At 40.9% G+C, this 23,048-nt stretch overlaps 1 protein-coding gene across 1 annotated transcript in view; it reads right to left on the bottom strand.

Moving 5' to 3' along the window:
• Positions 1 to 6,621, bottom strand: part of ptchd4 (patched domain containing 4) — a 35,082-nt gene extending 28,461 nt beyond the window's left edge. Inside the window, exons 1-2 of the mRNA XM_072681063.1 lie at positions 5,789 to 6,621; positions 1,781 to 2,261 (exon numbers count right to left, since the gene is read on the bottom strand). Of these exons, the coding sequence (XP_072537164.1) occupies positions 1,781 to 2,261; positions 5,789 to 6,424 (1,117 nt within the window). The 5' untranslated portion in view covers positions 6,425 to 6,621. The remainder of the gene's footprint in view (positions 1 to 1,780; positions 2,262 to 5,788) is intronic.
• Positions 6,622 to 23,048: the final 16,427 nt, after the last annotated feature.

The following is a 23,048-nucleotide window of genomic DNA, read 5'->3' as shown; positions in this document are numbered from 1 at the left end:
GGCAGGCAGGGGTTCGATTCCCTGCTCAGGAAAGCACACCACAGTACACCAATAAGAGTCTGTACAGTATCTTCTATACGGCATGAATGTAAATCCGTATGAATTGTGCTGATGCGCAGTGACATCAGAAAAACATTGGTATCAGAAGATACACTGCTAAGATCTGGGTAAAACCAGGGATACATTAAAATACATTTCACCAAGTTAAGCCTATAGCTCAGAGTTTCATCTCTGCTTATCAGCCCTGGTCTGCAGATTTTTGGGTATTGAAGGAAGTAGAAAGAGAACACAAAGAACTGTGCAAGGGGCACAAGCTCTAATGTTTCGTCCCCAGTTTCAGAGTATGTTGAAGTTCAATGACTTAAATCTGAATAGATCCCAACAATAACCAACATGGGCTCCTTATTGACTTGTGTTTAGTAGTATCTAAGCTTTGATGCATCTTTGAATTTTAGTCTATTCAAACTAGCTGAGGTTATTCTTGAGTAAATAGCAAAGCACTTTTGTACGTCGCTCTGGATAAGAGTGTCTGTTAAATGCCTTAAATGTAAATGTAAAAAAACAATGCCAACTGAGAAAATGAAGAAATAGACAAACATGAATTCACATACATAGCGTTGTGTTTTCAGTTAGTTGAGTTCAGGCCAGGATTACAATCGAGTGTCTATATTCCATAAATGACAAAAACTACCACATACTGATCACGTTCCAAGTCTTTATGTTTATTCAGTTTTCTATCCATTTATTTCTTTTCCCAGCATAAACTGTAGCAAGAAAACAACAACAACAATAACCTTGTATTCTGCCTGCTGGTCTGGTATATCTGCTTCTAATAACATAATGTTTTCAGTGCAATCTCACCAAAGTTCAGCAACTAGTTATAATCAGGTTAGTGTAGAACCTGACAAATATATCAGGTGGCTGGTTTTATCAGCTGATATTGGTGATCTGTCATTTTGCTGGCATCGGGAAAGATACTGGGATAAAGTGTCTATATTTGTTGACTTTTTTGGCAGCTCTCATAGATAGGGTAAAATCTTAGTTGTTACTACGGAACTGTATGACAGAAATACAAGCTGAACTGGAGCATTTGAACACAAAATACCACCACACTAATGACAAAAAGAGGTAATTTGAGATTTGAGAAGTATGTGTAATCTAACCCCAGTGCTTATATATTAATATTTTAATTAAATACATGTTTTTTTCCCGCTGCTTGAGATTAGAAGGTCGGCTGTTAATCATATCTTTCAGGCCAAGCACCCATATTATCAGTTCTCAGAATTATTTAGCCTAGTCTGTATAGGTATCAGATACAATATTTTCACATCAGTTGGGCCCTAGTATGTGATCCTCAATTTTCTCCACTGTTATATGAATAGAAAGAAAACAGAAAGTGAGAAACCCAGTTTACTCATCTGTTATAATTTAAAGTTGTGTAGTGTCCAAAGCCTAACACTTTTCAGTAAAAAAAAATTACTCCCTAACAATGAAGTTACACTGTAGTTTTCTCCTCTGTTTCATTGTGTAGGAATATGTACACTCCATTATAATCATTATGGAGTTTTGAAGTAAACATGTTTATTTATCCTGCTGCAAAAATGTGCCTCTAATCATCATCAACTTTTTTTTGTTTGTTTGTTTACTTCCCAGACACAAACAGAAGTCCATGGCGACAAAGGCGCAGAACAATTATGCTCTCCCGCCCTCATCCTTTGAGGAGTCGTAATTAGCTAATCCTGCACGACAATCGAAGGCAACAATCAAAAGGTGCACCTACCCATGGCGAAGAAGGGGATTCCGAGCAGCGTGGAGTTGAACTTGCCGTCGGAGATGAAGAAGATGCCAGCAGCCGTCACGTTGGCAATGCAGATAGTGAGCACACCCAGCAGGCCCAAGAAGGGCTTGCCCCGCAGGCAGTCGCGCATAGAGCTGGAGATGGTGGCGGCCAGCAGCACGAGCACCAGACTGACCAGTACCTCGCTTTTGGCCAGCACGCCTGTCTTGTGGAAGTCCCGCCACAGGCTGAAAGAGGTGAGCGACTGGATGTACAAGTCCTGGCTGGCCGTGGCCAGACGATGCGCCAGCTTACAGAATTCATTCTCCCACTTCTCTGCGATGGCGTCCTGCACCATGGGCCGCAGGTTGCGGAGGTAGTAGGTGATCTGGATGGCGCGGGCCGACTTGACCTGCTGGTCTCGGCTGTGCGGGGCCAGGACAACGCTGCCCAGCTGGTGGCCGATGAATGCCACTCGCCCATCCTAGAGATAAAGCAGATCACTGTGAAATACACTGGGCATGGACAGGGAGTTACTACCATAGCATAATGCCGGTGATAAGAAGAGCATGGTGTAGCCCAACATTATTATTTCTTACTCCCACAAACTGAGAAATTCTGTCATAACCATTGGTGGTTTCTGGCTTTTTTCCTTGCTCTTCTAACTGTGCATGTAGTTACTGATTAGTAATCATTAGGGTGTAAAAAAGTCATGGAGGGGTTAAAGGAGCTGGTAGTCAAGATCACTAGATCGGTTAATCAAACTGAAACATAAGTCTAAAATAAAAACACTATAAAACAATCCTTACTCCAGAAGTTTAAAAGCAATCCAATCAGTTAGGGTTGGGCCATCCAATGATATTTGGTCATTATGGTGATAAATTATGTCATATTATATTTTCTACCTACAAAGATTATAATTACTCATGTCTCACAGGGTCACTGTAGCACAGATAGGTTCATTCAAAATCTTTATACTGTTAGTTTTATTTAAGTTTTTTTAATGTGGCAAAATCTGCATATCAATTATTATAAAAATGTCTCCAAGTATCATGATGTTATATCTTTTTGATATCGTCCACATCACAATCAGCTGAAAGCGAATTGTACATGAGGGGTGTGGATGTACGGACCTGCTGAATGTTTGCACATGGTAAATCTATGTAATGTAATATTTGTAAAGTATGTAAAACGTGGGATGTAAGACGGATGCTAGCTTAGGGTTAAATGATTTTTGCACAAGACACATCTGAGGTATGCCAAAGATAGATGACAGATATTTCAAGCTGAGATGTATGACGTGTGTTGCCAGCCCTTAGGTAAAAAACGGATGCCTCGGACAAATGAAGCAACCGTTTCTTGGCATATCATGGAAATGAAACAAAATGACTGGCCCCCCTCTTTTGCCCTATAGCACTACTGGAAATAGCACATTGCAAGAATTGGGAGGCCTGTATTGCAACAAGCACAAACAAATATAAGGAGCAAAAAAGATAGTTTTTGTGTTTTTACTTATTTGCTATTACCACAAGTTCTATTATTTTTCATATTTAAACAATTGTAATGGTAACGCTACTGGTAAAGGTAATACATCTTGATAAAATCAGTGGGACAAAGCCTCCAGCAAACAGTCACATCTTCACGAAAAAAACACGCCAGCTAATCAAACGCTGGTGTCCACCATGGTTTTTATCCATGCCCCCGCAGATTTTAGCCACCTAAGCCAAGCAAGGCCCTGAAGACAAACTTCAAGCTTCATCCCGGTGGTAGAAGGCCTGAAAAATCCCACGGCCAGATCATCAGTCACAGCAACGTCGCATCTTCAACAAACAGAGAAAGTCTGCGGTGTCAGAGGTGTTTACGTGGTTCACTTTACGTGGTTAAACCTGAAGGGGACTCAAAAGGTTTAGTGTCTAAGGGACACTCTGGACTGAATTAAAACGAACATGGGCAGCTGCTATCAGCTTCAGGAACACCTCGAATGCAGCAAAACAGCCTGGAGATGTTGTGGTACGGAAGGGTGACACGGGACGCACAAATAGCTGCCACTTTTGTTTCTCAGGCAGGCATCTGTACAAAACACTACTGTGTAATACCTTGGTGGAAAGTAGCAACAACTACGTATCACTTTCACTGGCTTCACTGCTGCAGTACTCTGTCCATAACAACCATTTTAGAAAACGTAGGCAAAAGGGAGCTGTTGAAACACACATGGAACGGCCTCAAATTGTGCTGCAAAAGAGCGCAGATCGTAGAGGACCTGATAGGACCTGGAGGGCATACATACATGCTGTTATGGCGAGATGTTGTGTTGTAATTATTAAATAAACATCTGAAATAAGATATTTTTGAAAAGGACACAGACTATTATTTATGCAGAGGCTTCCTGTGTCACTTAAGAAATATAGAAATCTGACAGATCTGAGAGGTCAAATCAATTTGTACGTCCTTATAAACGCTGAGATTTAGGAATCCTTCAAGATACCAACTAAGCGACTTAGGCCAAGAACGAAGTAAAATTTGACTAATTCAGCTGCGTCACTGAGTCAAATCAGACAGTCCAAACTATTTGACAGCCTACATAAGCAGCCTTATAAAAGCAACACGTCATTTTTACGACACAGTATCTCAATAACAAGATACATTCTCATATTTACAATATGTTCTATGCCATAACTACAATATGTGTTACCTCAGATGTATTTTCCCGTAATAACGGGATGCTTTAATTCATGGTCACGACATAACATCTGGTCATAAGGACATATTAAAGATTAGGCATTTCGTTCACTTTCCTGCATTTGTATCCTCACACTCTTACTACCAAAGGCCTCTATGCAGTAATTAACAGCAGTGGAACCATGCATTCCCCTTAAAGAGAAGAGGCTCACTGTCTATAGAGAAATGCTGTATTTACTAAGGAATACTTGAAGAATCTCATTTTTTAAGCTGTTAAGAAACCAATATTTTAAAGGTATTTAAGAAATGCCCTGCCACCTGCATTCCCATATCTGTACACCCCTCACCTACACAGAGAGGAGGCTCTAGCGGTGAAGGGAAGGAGAGCCCCTGTGTGTAAGTGCATGTGTAGCCAGCCTCACTGCTAACGGAACAAGCCCGTTAGTAACAGCGTATAGCAACAGCAGTCCAGCAGCACTAGTGTGAGAGCGGCAGTGCCTCCCCAACGCAAGCAGCTCCACGGCATTCCCCGAGTGCAGTGCAGCTCTATGCAGCTGATTCATAACCAGCAGCTCTCTCTCTCTCTCTCTCTCTCTCTCTCTCTCTCTAAACACACACACACAGCAGTGGAGTCTATTCATAATCAGGGCTTACTACAGGGGGAAGATGGGCACTTCCTGCCATGCATACAGACATACACACACACACACACACAAACACAGCCGCTTTAGCTGACCGTTGCTAGTGCTTGTTAGATTAGCAGCGGGGCTACACACAGCGGGACAGCGAGGGGCTGGTTTTATGAATGTAGGCTAGCATGAACAGGTGTAGGCTCCCCTCAGCGTGTCCTCGGAGGACAGCACCGCCTCTTTCATGAACTCCAGCGACAATGCGGCATTATTCCAAGTGTGTTTCAACAGCTCCCAGGAACTTGAGTGTGTGTGTGTGTGTGTGTGTTTTCCCCCTGTCCTGAGCGGGATGACCGTTACAGAACTGCAGCAACAAAAACAGCTAAGGAAAGCGAGACGTAGCTAGCGTCGCCACTCACCGTTACCGTTACCGCATACACCACAGCAAGGAGCCTGCTTTACGGTAGAAGTGGAAGTCGCTGAGGCTTGTTCTTCTGAGAAACTCTGAGCTGCTGCTGAGAGACCATTGCTGCTGAGGTGCTGCGGGTCCACATAACCAACTTGGTCCACCTGTACTTTCCCAGCAGCAACAGAACCCCGCGCGTGAGGAACAGGGGGTGAAAAACATTCAAAAAAGGGGGGCGTGTGAGTGTGTTGGGGCGGAGAGGGGGGGTGGGGGTAAGGGGGAGGGGATTTCCTCTACCTTTAGCGTCGTGTTGGGGTAGCTGACGGGCACCTTGGCCAGCGTGGTGTTGGCGAGCACGGCGGCGCGGATGTCCTCGAACACGGCGAGGATGTCGTCGAGCACGCAGCGCTTGTCGCGGTGGCGCAGCACGCAGAGGTGCGCGAACGTGTAGTTGAAGCCCTTGTGGCTCACGCGCAGCTCCAGCACCTGGCGGTGCACGTGCAGCACCTGCTCGGCCAGCTCGAGGATGTTGCCGCCGCCGGCCTTGGCCAGCAGGATGAGGCGGCCGTAGCGGCCGGGCGTGTGCAGGTCCGAGTAGAGCTTGTGCTTGGAGCGCTCGATGGGGAACAGGCTGTTGGCGAGGCTGCGCTCGATCTTGGCCAGGCTGTGCGCGGGCGCCACGAGCGCCTCGAGCTCCGTCTCGGGCTGGAAGCGGCTGAGCGCCGCGCAGCCGAACACCACGGTGAGCACGGCGGGGACGGTGAGGAAGAACACGGGGTGGCGGCTGACGAACAGGCCGAGCCAGTAGAAGGACGCCTTGAGCCCGCGGTGGATCGCCTGCCGCAGCATCCTCCTCCTCTTCTCCCTCCTCCTCCGCCTCCTCCTCCTCTGGATCCGGCTTGCAGATGCCCCGCGCCTCGCTGCGAAGCACATGTGACACGTGGCTCCTCCGCTTTCTCTCTCTCTCCCCCCCCCTTTCGATTCGCTCCGTCCGTTAACGGGGGGTGAGGGGGGGGGGGGTGTTGGAGGGGGGGAGAAGAAAGAAAAATAAATAAATAAACAGCCCCCCTTTAGCTCTGTACCTGTTACCCTGTTACAGCTCTGCAGCGTTTCGCAACGAGATGGTCAGATATTGATCAGCCCCCGTTTTGTTTCATCTCGAGCCATCCCTCCCCTTCCTTCCCTCTTTATTGCGCCCCCCTCCACGTTTCAAACCGGCGATTTGTGTGACTCGTTCTGCTGCAAGAGCAAGAGCAGCAGAACACCTCCCGATGCTTTCTCGTGTTCATGCGTGCCTCGTTCTGCACTCCACGAACGAGCTAATGGAGCTGGACTGCAAGCAAGGCTGGGCTGTCGAGTTGATAGAGGCAGTACGAAGGAATGGGGGTGGGGGGTGGTGGGTGAGGGAGGTGGTCTTCCGAATGGGTTAGGGTTGTGAGGGGGGACCTGAAGAACAAGCACTGTAGAAGTGCTAGAGGGTAGCTGGTAGATGGAGCTTTCTAAAGATGGCTCTTGATTACTTATGGATGAAGTGAGTGTTAGGGAATGCACACCAGACCTAATGCAATGTGGGCCAGCATCTACCACAGGGATGCCCAGTCCCAGCCCCATCCTTCTGTATTGTGCAGAAAAAAAGGTTATTAGAATTGTAAGGACCCATTTTCTAAAAGATTCTTTAAATAACCCCCCAACAAAATGTTTTCCACCTATCTGAAGGACCCAAATGTTGAAGAATCTCCTTTTAAAGAGAATGTAATGTAGCACGCCCGATTCAGCACATTATCAGGTTACTTTTATACAGTACTTTTACACAGGGGAACGGCCAACAGCTTCTTCATTTCTGAATCTTGTACAAAAAATACACTCTCGTAACTTTCTTCTTTCTCACAAGATCTATAAACCCCTACTTTAAAAGCAAGCGCTTTGCTTGGCTGCCTCTGCTGCGTGACTTTGGGCAACAGTGTCTACGTATACAGACAAGGCACAGATCTTTGCTGCTTCTCTCATGTACGAACTACACAAAAACACAACATGTTCTGTTTTGACGCCTGTGATTCAGAAGTTACTGTATTCCCTGGTAATCTGAGCCAGGTCCTGTTCACACTTAACCCCTTGCTGTGTAATTACCAGTAAATACAAGGGCCTGCGTGAAAGAGGCTGTAGATAATGAGTTGATTTAAAGGTGAAGCACAAACTTGTGCATAGTGTGGGGTTGCCAGGAGAGTAGAGCCGCACAATACATCGTTTTAGCATGAACAATGCAGTATGTGCATGCTCAATAATCACATCGCAGGACGTGACACGTCACCTAAGGCAAGTTAAAGTAAACCCGTCATGCTACAACTTGTTTTATTCATCCTTTATTTTACTCCAATCTTGGATGCACTGATTTTTTAAACTCAATATATATAATAAATTGCAATTATATATAGCAGAACAACAAAATACTGCAATGTTTTTATTTTGTTTTTTTTTTAATATCATGTAGTCCTATTAGAGAGATAGCCGGGGTGGCTCATCTGTAAAAAGTATGTACGTTAAGTCATTTTTTGTAAGTGTAGCTGGGTTGTAGTGCTGTAGTAACCCGTTATGATAACTAGATAACGGAACATCTCCATAATGGCAGGTTTTGTGGGGTGGTTCTGGTATACAGTGGTCAGTAACTACCAAAAGTGCTTAAAACAAGGACAACAGGTGACAGGATCATGGGCACTCAAGGCTCATTGATGTGCTTGAGGATCAAAAGCTATCCCATCTGGTCTGATTACACAGAAGAGCTAAGAATTAATGCAGGCTACGTCTTGTGGAGTCCATGTCTCAAAGTCAGAACTGTTTTGGTAGCACAAGGAGGAACCTACACAAAATGATGAAGGTGGTTTTAATGGAAGGTAAGGTAAAGGTGCATGTATTTGTCACTGTACACTGTACAGCAAAAAGTGTCCTCCGCATTTAATCCATCTGTGGTAGTGAACATACACACGCACACTAGTGAATAGGGGCAGTGAGTACACACACACACACCCAGAGCGGTGGGCAGCCAACTCCAGTGCCCGGGGAGCAGAGAAGGTAAAGGGCCTTGCTCAAGGGCCCAACAGTGGCAGCTTGCCAAGCCCGGAAATCGAACCCACAACCCTGTTATCGATAGCGCAGTGCTCTAACCGTTATGTTATGGCTGACTGTTATTTTTTTATATTTGATGAAATACTTTTATTAGACAAGGCGTTAGCTGGCTTCTTTGAGTTTTCTTACACGGTTAAAAGCACAAGATCCTTTAGAAACCTTTGAAGGTTCTTCAGTTTTAAACTGTTGAACCTTCAATGAACCTTTTATTAAAGGTTCCTCAAATAACCTTAAGAGCTTCATCCACTGTTTCAAATGAAAGAACTTCCAAAAGTTCCTTAAGGACCTTTTAACAGTGACATTCATCACCACTGGCTAAGACTGGAATCAGTATGTTCTGATTTACAGGATCCCAAAGACGGAATTTATTTTCTTAAATGTGAACTATTGACCTTTTATCAAAATCCACAGTTAGATCAAGAAGCCCATAAAGAACCAGCTTTTTTAAAAAAAGATATAGTTCTATACATCTACAAGATGTTTTCCTCATACATTATGAAGGATCACTTAATGAGAAATGATTTCTTCATTCAAATGGTTCTTTAGTTCAGTGGTTCTATATACACAGCGCCAGTGGCTTTCTTAGGAACCACTGAATAACTCTTTTTAAGGGTGTGCTCCAAAAAGAGTTCTTTATTACTGTGAAGTAACAATGATTTGTCCAATAGGAGATGTGATCCCCTATTTTAAGATTTGAAAACAATGGCCTTTGTTAATTAGCGCAATTGAGGTCATCATGCTTTGTAGTACTTTGTACTTTTAACTGTGGTATGTTTTATATGATAGTCTGGGCTTGGCTGGGTTCTTTAAATCATCTATGTCTTATGGAACTATTCAGGATGTGAACATATTCAAATGGCCACATCCAGAATAAAAAAAAAAAAATCATCATTTTTAAAGAGGCTGTAGAATTCAGTTAATCTCTGAAAATAGTTCATAGTTAATGGAATACATGTATGACTACTACATGGGAAGAAGAAGTACACCCTCTTTCATGTATCAGAACATAATAAAACATCTGGTCCTTAGAAGGCCTTAAAATGAGGTAAATTCAACCTCAGATGAACAACATCACACAACAGATTCCACTGTGATATTATTCTTTAAAGAAATGAAGCCAAAATGTAAAAGCCACACCCAATAACAAGCTTGAAGCTAGAAGCACCTTTAGCTTAAATCAATTGTTTTCTGTATGACTTTATCAGTCTTTCACATCAGTCTGGAAGAACTTTGGCCCACTCTTCTTTACAATGCTTGCTCCAGTTCATTGAGGTTTGTGGGCATTTGTTTATGCACAGCTCTCTTAAGGTCCAGCCACCGCAATTTAATAGGGTTGAGGTCTGGACTTTGATTGGGTCATTGCAAGACCTTGATTTTTTTTTCTTTTTCAGCCATTCTGTCGTAGATTTGTGTGGTTGCAAAAAGTCATTAGCCCTCCACCACTGGATATGACAGTTGGTATAAGGCATTATAAGGCTGATATGCTTTTGGTGCTGTGTTTGGTGCTGCACGGTATGGACAGTCATCTCTACTTTGGTCTTCTCTGTCCAATGGACATTTTCCAGAAGTCTTGTGGTTTGCAACTTTGCAACCTTAAGCCATGCTCCCATGTTCTTTTTTTTCTCCTGGTAACCCTTCCAAACAAGTCATACAGTACTTGTTCAGTCATTTTCTAACTGTACTGGCATGAGCTTGAACATTTAACAAGCCTGTAAAGTCTGAAATGTAATTCAGAAGGATTTTTTTTTTGGAGCATTGCACCATCTGACCATGGGGTGAATTTGCTGGGACATCCACTCCTGGGAAGATTGGCAGCTGGCATCTTCTGAATAATGTTTCTCACTGTAGAATGATGGACAGATTTTGGAAATGGCCTTATTACACTTGCCAGATTGATGGGCAAAAACAATTGCGTCTCTCTCTGCTTCTGCTTTTTTAGAGATGGTCACACTTGCTGATTATCAGTTTTTTAAAGGCATTTGATTAGCAGCACCTTGTATACACACCCAGGTGCTACTTACCCTCTTAATTCCTATGGAGGCAGTAAGGGTGTACTTAGTTTTTATAGACAAGGCTTTTCCATTTTGGCTTCATTTTATGTCCCGATACATAAAACCATAGAATCACAGAGGGTGTACATTTCTTTTTCCTATGACTGTATATCTTTCCACTTGCATGGAGCGTACAATACTTGGTTCAGACATTACAAATTCTTTATACATAATTTTGTAGCTGACCTTTCTTCACTTAGATTAAGAACTCAATGAAGAACCTGCCTTGTAAAGAGAAGAGGTGCTAGAGAGAGTTCTAGTGGCTGGAAAATGGCATGTCCTGAAGAAGGTACTTGATTAGCCTACAAATGGAAGTGTTCATGATATGGTGAGCTCAGGGCAGGGTATATGCCCACAAAGCTATACAGTTGCAAAAAAAGGGGGTTCTTTGACTATTTCATGCTGGATACAACCACTTTTTAATGGATGGAATTGAAATAAACCATTAACTGGGCAGAGAACCAAGCAGTGAAATGGCAGTATTTGGGTTGTATATCTATTAGGAATCTAGGTTTGTTAGGTTAGTGTGACCGGCTCTGAAAATAATATTGACTTGAGGGTGGGTTAGGGTCAATTTTTATACCCAATATCAGGCATAGGTCAGGGCTCAGGTCAGTCATATTTTGCTTTGTGTAAAAATAAAAGCTTTAGCTGACATTTTACTAGTAATTAGTAACTGGCGTCTGTTTTATAACATACAGTTAAGAAAACAGCTATGATGATTTTTTATTCCTTACAAGGCTTTTATGAATGGGAATTCCCTCACACCAAAGATGCTTTCTCTACAGCTATAAGCTGAGGAAAAAAGTAAATGGATCATTTGGTTTTTAATGAGTATATTAACCACCTTGGCAGTGCTTCAATTTGGAAATGCTATCATGAGCTCTTGAGTTACACTGGCAGTATCCAAAATCAAGGAGGCGTTACATTCTCATTTGAAACTACATAGAAAGTGTGTCCGTAAATTAGCATAACTGATTCTTGCTACACAGCAAAATCTGCAGGGTTAGATTAACTCCTACAGAAATAAACTGAACTGAATTCCACTCTGTAGGAAGATATTGGTGTATGTTTGGTGTCTAGCATCAAATGTTTCAACATGACTTTACAACTGTGACCTGAAGTTAGTAGTTTTTGTGACGTTACTACTGAATAAATCGGTTATTGGCCTGACTTTACAGAGATATTGTAATTGGAGGATGACCACTGTTATTCAGTTACAGCCAGTAAGTAACATGCCTCTAACATATACAAACTCACCCAATAAAAGGAAAGAGTAGCAGAGATGTATTCTAGAGAGAGATGTAGGTTAAAATCCCTGATAGATCCCGGGCTTGAATGAAAATGAGCCTTATGCCCTCTTGACTGAGGGCTCCCACAACAATTGACCTATCTATGCTCCGCCTACAAATCCATTCTTTTGGAGTAATTGTCAAGCCATAAAATCAAGCTACTCCATAGCTCACACTCAAACCCAGGGACATTAACACAATTATCCCAGCAATTTTCAGGCGTTGTGTCATTCACAAATGCAGCTTGCAAACAGCATGTTGTTGCTGTCATGCAAAAAACATCTTAATCTTTACAGATTTGCAAAAGTTACGATTAATGGCCCAATAGAAAAGGTCCTAAATGACTTTTTCACATTAAGTTTCATTGAAAACTTTCATCTCCTACAGTGTTGCCAGTTTGGGAGATGGCGACTATATATACGTGGAAGCATGCACTTATGTTTGCCATGCAATTGCTGGTAAACAGTATGTGAACTGTGTGAAAAACAAATGCAATGCTAAATCCAGCATTCATCCAGCATAGGGAACCAACGTTGGTGGAAGCATTCTCATAAGCATTTCGTTAAACCAGTCATGGGTTTGTTCAGCATGGAACATGGAATCAAAGAATTCCCTCAACCCTAATCCTAGCTGCATGAACACCTTTGTGTCATTGTCCTTCATTAGAATTTAGTTATTTCTCAAGGGAGCAATGGTTGACTAAGTTATAATGGACCAGCAGTAAATTTGGCATCTCTTGGGAAAATTATAAAGGATTTGCCACCAGGGTTAATGATGATGACGAACCTAGAAACCATTGTATTTAACAGTAACCTTTGTTCACTGGTCATTTAGCAGACATTCTGATCCAGAGCGACTTACAAAAGTGCTTAGTTGTCCACTCAGAAAATGTCCCTAGCTAGTGTGAACAGGCTAGAGTCCAAAGATACCTCTAAGCTTACATATAGTCAAATACGAAAGACAGTATGGATGCATAGCTACAAAAGATGCACAGTACTTAACAAGTAGATACAGTGCATGCAGTACACTACACCAGCGTGTTAAAGACTATGTACGGCATTCAAGTGCAATCACAAGTCTATAATAATTGAAGATTAGTGCTGAGTTAAGTGCTCTTGAAAGAGATAAGTCTTCAGTAGATGTTTTAAGACAGTGAGGGGTTCTGCTTTAAGGACACCCAAGGGAAGTTTGTTCCACCATCTTAGTGGCAGGACAGAGAAAAGTCTAGATGATTATCTTACATACGTCTTGAGGGATGGTGGGCCAAGCCCAGCCATATGTGAATCTCAAGGGGCTCTTGGTACAGAATCTTTTCTTATATTAAACTACCATAAAGAACCTTCTAATCTTTTAAACCCTCAGGGGTGTGTTTAATGTCGCTGTCCAATGAAAAACATGTATCTACAAAATGGTGACTTTACAACAGAAGGCAAAAATGTTCTTAAATGAAAGTAAAATAATGTCAAATTAGAGCTTAATTCTATTGTTCTACTCATCCAGAATAATTGTCATGGGGAAAATTAAAAACACTAAACCTTTATTACAATATTGTAGAAGATGGTGGTTTATTAGGTTTGAAATGAATTTTGTTTTAATTTAAAAATAAAAATATCACAGTTCATACAGTTGTGTTTACATGAAAAGAAAAACACCCCTTACATTTTTACAACACTGATACTGAAATGAACAGAAAGGTGTGAGCAGGGTTGAGGTGAAACAAACAACCTGAGAATATGTCTTTGAAATAGGGAAGTCTCATTATTTAACCATGCCAAGATTAAGACAGTTCTTACATTCTAGGGAACATTTAAAGGGAGAGTATAGAATTCAACAAAATCCTTCCAGAAAATCCATTTTTAATGCATGCAGTTTTTTCTTTTATAGCTGAAAGATATTGACTCTTTTTCTCTCCAAGACACGTTCTTGTTCTGTTTTTTATCTTTTTTTATTTGTGCTTTGTGTATTATTTTAATAGAATCCCCTCATGAAAGTAATTTTCTGCACGGCTGATCTCATACCACCCTAGTGATGGCGTGTAATCCGGTAAGGCAGCTCCTATGGCTCAGCCAGAGCTACACTGACTAATCAGCTCTATTCATCACGGCAGGGCTGGGTGCTGGTGTGTTTACAACCGCTGGAGCTGTGGCGAGGTGGTGTTCTTTACGACACAACCAAACGGCTCCCTCGTGGCCATAACAGGCGGAGAGCTGAAGGAGCTCTGTGATTGGTGAAAAGACCCATCAATTAAGCAGCTTGTGACAGACTGCAAATGAAATGGATGGAACCCATGTAGAGTGGCATTCCTTGTAGAAATAAATCGTTATAGGCCCCTCATAACAGTAAACCTAATCTCGCTGAAGGTTCTCTCTATAGATTTTATGAATGGCACAGATGTAAAGGTGACACAGCAGAAACCTTCAGTCAGACCACCCACCCCCACCCCCTACAGTCGTGCCTTAACGAGGATACAATGGAAAACTCTGGTGATTAATGTGTCTTGTCCTTACCTGCCCCCTGTTCTCGGTCCCCCCTACTAAGCGTGTGTTCTCATTTTCTAGGTAAGCTAATTCAACCCAAATTGAGAGCCATTAACTCCACATCAGAGCAATTTCCACCAAAGTCACTCAAGTGCTGTTCCTGATGTTTACTGGGTGAAATGATGTCTGTAAACAGGATGACACTCACATGTTAACTACCTGACCTTTGTAGTAGTTTTGTAGCAGTTACTAAACAATTCATAGTAATTACTGAGGGAAAGGTCTTAAAGGATTTTTATACTAGCTTTATCTGCCACATCTGCAACATACAGTCAATCGCTACAGGCACTAAGACACTTAAAAACAGACAGTAACACACAGTGGGGAGTGGGGAGGGGCAATTGCCCTAATATAACGTCCAAGGTCAGTGAACTCCTCATTGTTCAGTGCTGCATGTTTAATCACATCTAGCAATCTAGCAATCTAACTGCCTTATTTCCTTAGCCCTCCTCTTACTGCTCCTGTTACAAGCTTAGTTCTCTAGCCACATTTCCTGCTTATATAATTCGATTTGATTAGGTAATATTGAAAAGGCAATATGAGCTAGTTTGGTTACTGAATATTAGGATGCATAAAAATAATCATGTGTAAAGAGAACTTATTTACTTCAAATGACGGTTAACCATGTTGACTTTGCAGCGACTGACAGATGTAAGCTAATCCAGTCCAAGCAAGGTAGAGCAGCAGGGACAATTGACTGGCAAGTGACTTTTGGTGTGGAGCAATCTGTGGCCCCCCTTGTGGCTACCAATGTAGAGGCTAACAAAACCTGCTTTTCTTAGTGTCCTTATGCATCTCCTCTCTTGCACAAGGTCGACACGGTCGCAAAGTGTAAAATAGTTTGTATGTTAGAATGTTAGGAGAGCTAGATTACATGGTTAGGGACAGACACTGGTTTTCCAAGGGAGCTCAGATGACGTCACTTACCTATGACTACCAAAAGGTTAGTAACTTGCATTACCATGCCTGTGCTATTTTTGTGAGTTCCACATTCAACATGGTGTTTTTGTGAATTTTTATCATATTTTTCTCCAACGACATTATACTTAACTGAACTGCCTGAAACAGCAGCATCGATGTTGGGGCTGGCCCAAGTTGGCTACTGGGAGTAATAGCTGCCCTGGCAGAGGGAGCACAGCATATCACAGGTAAGCTAACATATATTAATGGCTCCAAGCTGAACTCAAACACACACATAGTATAGAGTCTAGAATTGACCCTCACGTCTGTTGCTCCACATAAGGACAGTGATTTACATGCGGACTAGCCTTAGCTTCCTTAGCCTTATTTTTCCCTAGACAATTAATTAATCAGCCAGTGGGTAAGTCAGGTAAGCAGTAGTGGTTAGCTTTGGTTACCCTAGTCGGTAACACCGCACTAAAACTTGAGCAAGGATTTGTGTTACAAAGCGAAAGAATGATCCTCCTTTAGGGGAAATCTAATCACAAGCAGTCATTAGAGATGCTTTTAAAATTTCAGTTGGGAACAGTTTTGCTAGTCCCTTGTGATTGGATAACCCATGACCTGTTAATTCCAGGTATAAACAGGACCTATTTTATGGGAGGTTTAACTTAGTTAACCGGTTCATTCATTGGAACTTGTTTAATCACATTTGACTGGTCACCAGCTGCGGTGGTAAGAATTAGTTATTTTTTTCTGTTACAGTAATTAATATTAAAGCAGCACGATGCAATAACTTTTATTAATAACTATTAGGATATTTAGATCTTTTATTTTGATAGTAATGCCATTGCAGCATTGACTGATAGTCAGTAATTTGGATCAAATTTGAAAAATACTAGTCCTATCATTCTAAATGGTAATTCCTCGTTGTGTTCTTATTGAATATAGGTTGTTGCTATGGGTTATTCTATAGTTGGTGTTTTAAAATCTTGATCCATGTGCCTCTTTTTATCTTTCAGCATCTGCCCTTTCTACATGGCTCAGCATGAAACATATTTATAATAGAAGCTGTCATGCAGAGGCTGAGGCAACAACCCATTAGCTTCTATTCTTAGTGTGCTTTGAATCAGTGGGTTATTCTGCCTGTTCTAAGTACAGCTGTACAAGTTGAAATGATAGTCTTTAAACTTGTTAACAGAGTAATAGAGTAGTAAGCCTGGAGTTGAAGGGGTTAAACAGGTTGCTTTTTCCTTTTCTAGTTTATTTTAAATCATGCATCCCCAGCCTGACGGTTTTCCTTATGTAAGCATGCCTAAATTGTTGGTGCTGTGTTTGTGAGGTGCTTCAAGGCTTCGCACAGTCAGTCTAAGCGGCGGCTGAAGGACACAGAGTGAGGGAAAGCAAGATGGTAGAGATGGAGGGGGGAAAGTGGAACAGGGAGGAATCCCATATTTATGCGGTCTCAGTGGATATGGGCCCGCAGTCACGGCTTAATGTGCATTTCTTGCCAACCGTCTAAGCCAGGTGGTGCACTCGTGAGCAAGAGGAAGATTGTGCACACACTGTCACAAACACGCACACACATACCACACACTCACACACACACATACACACGCACCAAATTTGCCAGTGTTAACACTAACGGTGTTGTTTTAACACTGGCAAATTTGTTGTGCCGAGACGGTGAGATATTTGCCACCTGAATTTGCTGGTATCTAAATAAAAGCCTTCTGCCCTCAACCAGTGCCACTGGCTGCAACACAAGCCGAAGGCATGATCCACTCACTGCTTAACAGTAAGGTGTTCTTTTTTCTTCAAACATACCTTTGCTCATTACCGCCAAAAATGTATACTTTCTCTTTAACATTGTTTCCAAAATGCACTAAATGTTGTGGTGAGGATGCAATAAAGGTTTCCTTCAAGGTTGTATTTGTGCAGATGTTGCTGCACAGTAGAATAGTGCACTACCACTCCACAGAGTGCTAAATCTTCCCAAGGTCTTTCTAGGAATCCTATGAGCACGTTTTTTATTAAATGATAAAATGAAGTGCATTTCTTAAAAAGGCAATGCTCTCCATTTTATCATTTATAAAGGGCCCATATCCAATATTTGACATATTTTAAAAAGAAGAAATCTTTTCTTTTATTTAATATTTTCTCTGAGGTCCACTTATGACATATGTGTGAGGTTATATACCAATAACATTCATGTGACCATTACATGCTTCCTATTAAAATCTTAAAAAACAAGTTGTTCCTCTGTCCTGACTGTCTGCTCTGTGTCTCATCCGTGTGGTCCAGCAGATCTGTTGACTCATGCTGCCTGCCATCAGCAGCCAGAGTCCTAGAGAGCACAACTGACCTTGTTCAATACGGGTGGGTAGATGACTCACTCTCTCTCCTCACATCACTTCTGTGTAATGCTGTGTCTGCTAGTCAATGCATCAAAGCTGGGTATCCGGCTCTTTCCTTTGAGGTCTTTAGTTGCCCAGGGACGTTGCACCAGTGGCAGTACTGGTTTTATATGTGTCAGAGGAAGCATGTGTCACTCCCCAGAGCATTACATAAGATAGGAAGAGGGTACTAATGAGTGGGTTGAGTAATTGGCTATCTAAAATTGGGGAGGAAAATTGCATGTCTGTGTGTGTGTGTGTGTGTGTGTGTGTGTGTGTGTGTGTGTGTGGGGGGGGTGATCCTAAAAAAATCCTTCTAGATTGAACATAAATCTGAATGGTTCTTACACTGTCAGATAAACAGTTTTGGTTTTAATTGTTCACAAAATTAGTAGTATTGCAGAATGAACTGGGACTTTTAAAACTGACAAATATTCTCACACATGTGTATTCAGGCACAAGGTTTTAACAAATGCAAATCCATGCACAGGCCACAACAAATGGCAGTGAAGCTCTCAAGGCCTTCAAAAAATAATGTTGCATGTATTGCGGACAACCTTGCATGTTTGATCAGTCCAGAATGCCAGTAAGTTCAGATGACAAAATGTTGTAAATAAAACGATTGTATTATGTCATGCTAGGGATATAGTATAATATTATTATTATCATTGTGATTATTATTAGCAATGTGTGTTGCATCACAGCTGCAACTGAACTGAACTAAGAAGGTTAATCCCCAGGAGCAGGTTTGGAAATGTCGTAATGTGTATAAATCACATCCTGAAGAAAACAAATGACCTCATTTAATTAAGAGTGCTTCCCCCTTGCCCAAAGACGAGCCTGAAAAAAATGGCTTCTGTCAATACATCTATTGTAAATACATCCATTTCAAACCACCTCATGCATTATGAATAGCTAACTGGCTTAATGCAGTTTTAAAGAAGTCCCACGGGGCACAATCATAGAAGCTCATGAAAAATTGGAGAGGTTTGTTCAAGCCGTGATAGGGGTCAGCTTTATCTTTACTATCTCCACTTATATCGACATCTTCTTTAAAACTCTTAAAGAAGCTTTTTAATGGGCTGAATTCAGGCTGGTTTAACATAGATTTAATAAAGAAACCATGAAAGCTCATCTGTTCTCCAAACCTTTATATGCTGTTTTCTTTCATTTTAAAGAGAAACTACAACTACTGTCAGTCAAATGTCATGCAAATGCTGAACTTGACCCCTTATTCTCCTGTACATTAATCAGGGAAGCTAACTCAAAGCTCATCCTATGGATGCTATGAAGGATGTTATAAAAGTCTGGATCTCAGACTATTGTGGAGTTAAAATGGTTTAAACTGTATTTAGGGATTCATTAATGGACTGGGTGAAGGGGCTGATAATATGTTTAGCAGCATGTAGTTAGTAACTACAAAACTCTAAAAAGTGCCCCTATGTGATGACTCAGTATCAATCATGTGTTTCAATCAATTATGTCATACTATTATGTATATAAATTTAACATAATTTTTACGATATGATCTCAGTGTATCTGGTTACACTCAGACCAGGAGAAAGTCTTGCTACATCCGGCAAGGAATGTCTTGGCACTGCTTTCTCATCAGTGTGCTAGAGCAATTAATCAAATCCAGAATGGCGGCTGAGAAAGCGGAGCTCCTCGATGAGACAGCAGCACACCTCGCTGTTGTTGACGGCATTATGAATGAGCTTCAGATGCTCCCCGCCACACAGCACCTTGTGCCCAGCGGAGTCCGTGCAGCCTTGAGTCATGAATTTCTTTGGCTCCCACTCAGGAAAACAGGAAGCACCACCTGCTGTAGAAATCCAAGGTTAATTTCTCAGGGAAAGACTTCATTCAGCGAGAGGTAGTGGAAACCGCCTCTAATGACAATGGCGATGGCAGAGGAGTTCTCTCGTCACCACCACATGGGCCTTAAAACCATTATTACTTCAGCCAACACATCCCACACCACTTCGGAATACACATTTTCAGTTTTCTAAAAGGACTGTACTGCAGACTGTCATGTCTGAGTATTCTGTAAATCCAGTCCATAACAATTTTCACTTTACAAGTGGCAGCAAATTGGCATTCGCTAAATATCAGAGATGGCACCAGTCCAGTCTCAGCCCAATGCCAGCAAAGGAAGCTGGATCAGATATTGGAGGGGAAACCTGAAATATCACATAATTGCTTGTCGCACAATGTAAACACGAAGGAAAGTAGATTACATAATAAAGACAGAATAACACTTAGTCTAATGTTAACAGAATGGTAAGTTGCTAACTAGTATTATAGCACGGTTCTAAAAAGTAAATGTTGCTAGTTTATTATAATGTAATTGTAATTCTAAAGCTATGTAGTTATTTTATATGCAGTGGGCCAAGTAATATACCACAAAAACAATCCCACTTGTAGCTAGCTAAGTATTATACTACAGTTACAGTTCCACAAGTAGCTTCCTAGGTATAATAGTATAGTTAGAATTCCACAAGTAGCTATCTAAGTATAATGCTACAGGTGCTTAGGTTATATAATTAAGTTTTATACCACAAATGTATTTCCTAAAAGAAAGAAAGCTAATATATTATTAAATTTAGGACGTTCCTAAATTGTTTGAAACATAAAGTGTGTTTATGATTAATGTTAATGTCATATCCCACAGACACTTACCCCTTAAACAGTTCATGGTTAAAGGTCAGGGTCAGTCCAAATATTTGTAACCATTCAAAAAAAATGTAGTGCAAAATGCCTTCATCAGAAATATTGCCCCTCGTTAAGCATCTGCAGCAGTCTTTCATAGCTCATTAATCATTTTCACTTGTCGCAGTGTATTTGCCACCGTGCTGACATTGCTTTTCTGGAAATATATTGCCCCCCAGCCAAGGGATTTTATCCACAGCCCCTCCTCAGCCTCTCTGCACTGCCACATGTGGAAGGCTGAGTAATTAATTGGCTGGGGGTTTTCTACTGTTTTCTCTCTCTATTGCTAATGTGAGTGGAATCATTACTGCAAAATATTGTTATAGAAAAGGTATTATAATGTAAAATCCTGATAAAATGCAGAGCATTAAAAGCCCAGAGTAAAGCCCATGCATCACTTCATGTTTAGCTTGTTACTTCTTGCTAACTAGGCCCTACTCTAATTTATTATTTATACACTTTCACTTCCCCCCTCTTTTCCTCCCTCTTTTTCCATTCACAGTCATATTTCCTTTTTTTACTTTATACCAGCTTCTATTTATGCCCTACAATTAAACAGGCTGGTTTTAAGAAGATTAGTTGTGCATTTAAAATTGATATATGTGATGGGTGTTGTTCAGGTATGAGGCCCTGTATTGTGACTCAGCAGTTCATGCTGAAACAGTCCTCATGACTTCAGTGCTGTAGCCTGAAAAGGTTGATACATGTACATATGTAAAGGTGTATATGTATGAAACATTAATCATGTTGTAGTGTCCATTTTATTTACCTATCTACTTATATGCAAAATCACACACCAAACATTCTAGTTTAGTGTAGTTATTTGAGATTATTCAAGATTTAAATCTGGTAGGTGTACAAATGATGCATGTATGATGAATGAACCAATAAAAATGCTTAAAAACAACCTGCAATAAAATCTAAAGGTTTTTTTTGTTCTGTAAACTTGCTATTTTGGAGATAGATAGATTTTTTTGGCAATTGTGATTTACATCAAGTTTATGGAAGTGTATAAATAGATATTGTATAAATAGTTAAGAAAGTCAAATGATGCCACCATGGTCTGATGAAATTTGAAAGCTTGTGCTTTATTTTTATTCTCTCACTGTATCCCTAATGGCAGAAAGGTAACTGACAGACTGTTGTATAATGCAACTACTTTGGGAACTGGTTAGGGGGAACCTGCAGTTCTGTACCTTGCCTTTGGCAACAGAACAAATTACACTCTGTTTCATGCGCATGCTTGAAAAACAGAGCACAACAAGTAGGCTATTAGTGTTTTCCCCAATAAAAAAGAACTCCCTTGGTTTTTGAAACCTAGGTCATTACCATAGTTTTGACCTATTTTCCACCACTGACTACATCAAACTTCTAAATTAAAAGCAAGGGAAATTTGGTCGCCTTTACATGAATTTTTGAAGGTTGTTATACTTTACCATGGCTCGGTAAGACCAATAGAACTCAATAATGTGGCCTGTGTTAATAACAGGAACCACTGAAGGCCAGTAACTCAGTTTTTAACCTCATTAGTCATGGTGGTAAAGAAAGAAAAGAAACATAAAGCATAGAAAAATAGACTTACTACTGCTGTGCATTTTGTGTCAGTCTGAAATGCACTGAAGGAATTTGGAAAGTGTCACAGTATGATATAATTTCTGACAGCTGTGTATTAGGTCATTAAAAGGAAAATTTAAATATAATCTCTGTAGGCAGCATATCAAATGTACATTGCAAATTGAAAAATGGGATGCTGGAACATGGAGGTGGAGCACAAAAGCAGACATGCTACAAGTAAGTGAGGGAAGAGATGTGGGAATTTATTTCAGCTATAATAACAATGACCCTTATTTCATACGGAAAACCAGTTCACCTGAAATACTATATGTACTATAAATACTAAGTTAACTTTACATAGTTTTTTAATGATTGACTTTTCTTTGAAAGAAGGATGTTGTATCAACCAAACCCACCCATACTTGTGGTACGGTTCTACACAGTACTGAAATTAAGCTTTTTCCTTAAGAATACAGGAACATTTTGCTTTATTTATCCGCTCTAAATGATTCTTTAACCTCTTAACACTCCAAGGCTTATTACACCCTAAGGTGTATTACTTAGTAACTACAAGGACTTAAAAACAGGTGGAGCTGTTCTTTGAAAATGTAAATGTGTAATAACACTGGGCAATAATTTAATAGCAATTGGGCCTACTGCCTAAGTTTTACCAAGTTCAGTGAAATCATGCCCAGATATAAATTGGCTCATCTTGTTGACCCCTAACACATCATGAGTTTACAGAAAAACTGAACCATTAAAATACTGGTGCATAGAACAACTTTGGGTTCCAAAAAAAAAACTCTCAGTGAATGGGTTCATAAGGAACTGGTTTTGTAAATAAGGTGTGTGAGTGTAAAGAACTTTTTAAGGTCTAAAGAACCTCCACATAAATGCTTACATGGGTTATTGAACATCGTAGGAAATGTAAAACAAGGGACATTTATGAACTGAAGGCTTCATTGCAGTGATTGGTGAATTGTTATCTTGACCCAGAG

Source organism: Salminus brasiliensis, chromosome 1, assembly GCF_030463535.1.
Source record: "Salminus brasiliensis chromosome 1, fSalBra1.hap2, whole genome shotgun sequence".
Taxonomy (NCBI): domain Eukaryota; kingdom Metazoa; phylum Chordata; class Actinopteri; order Characiformes; family Bryconidae; genus Salminus; species Salminus brasiliensis.
The sequence above is the reverse complement of the archived record's forward strand: the minus strand, read 5'-3'. Positions and strand labels throughout refer to the sequence as shown.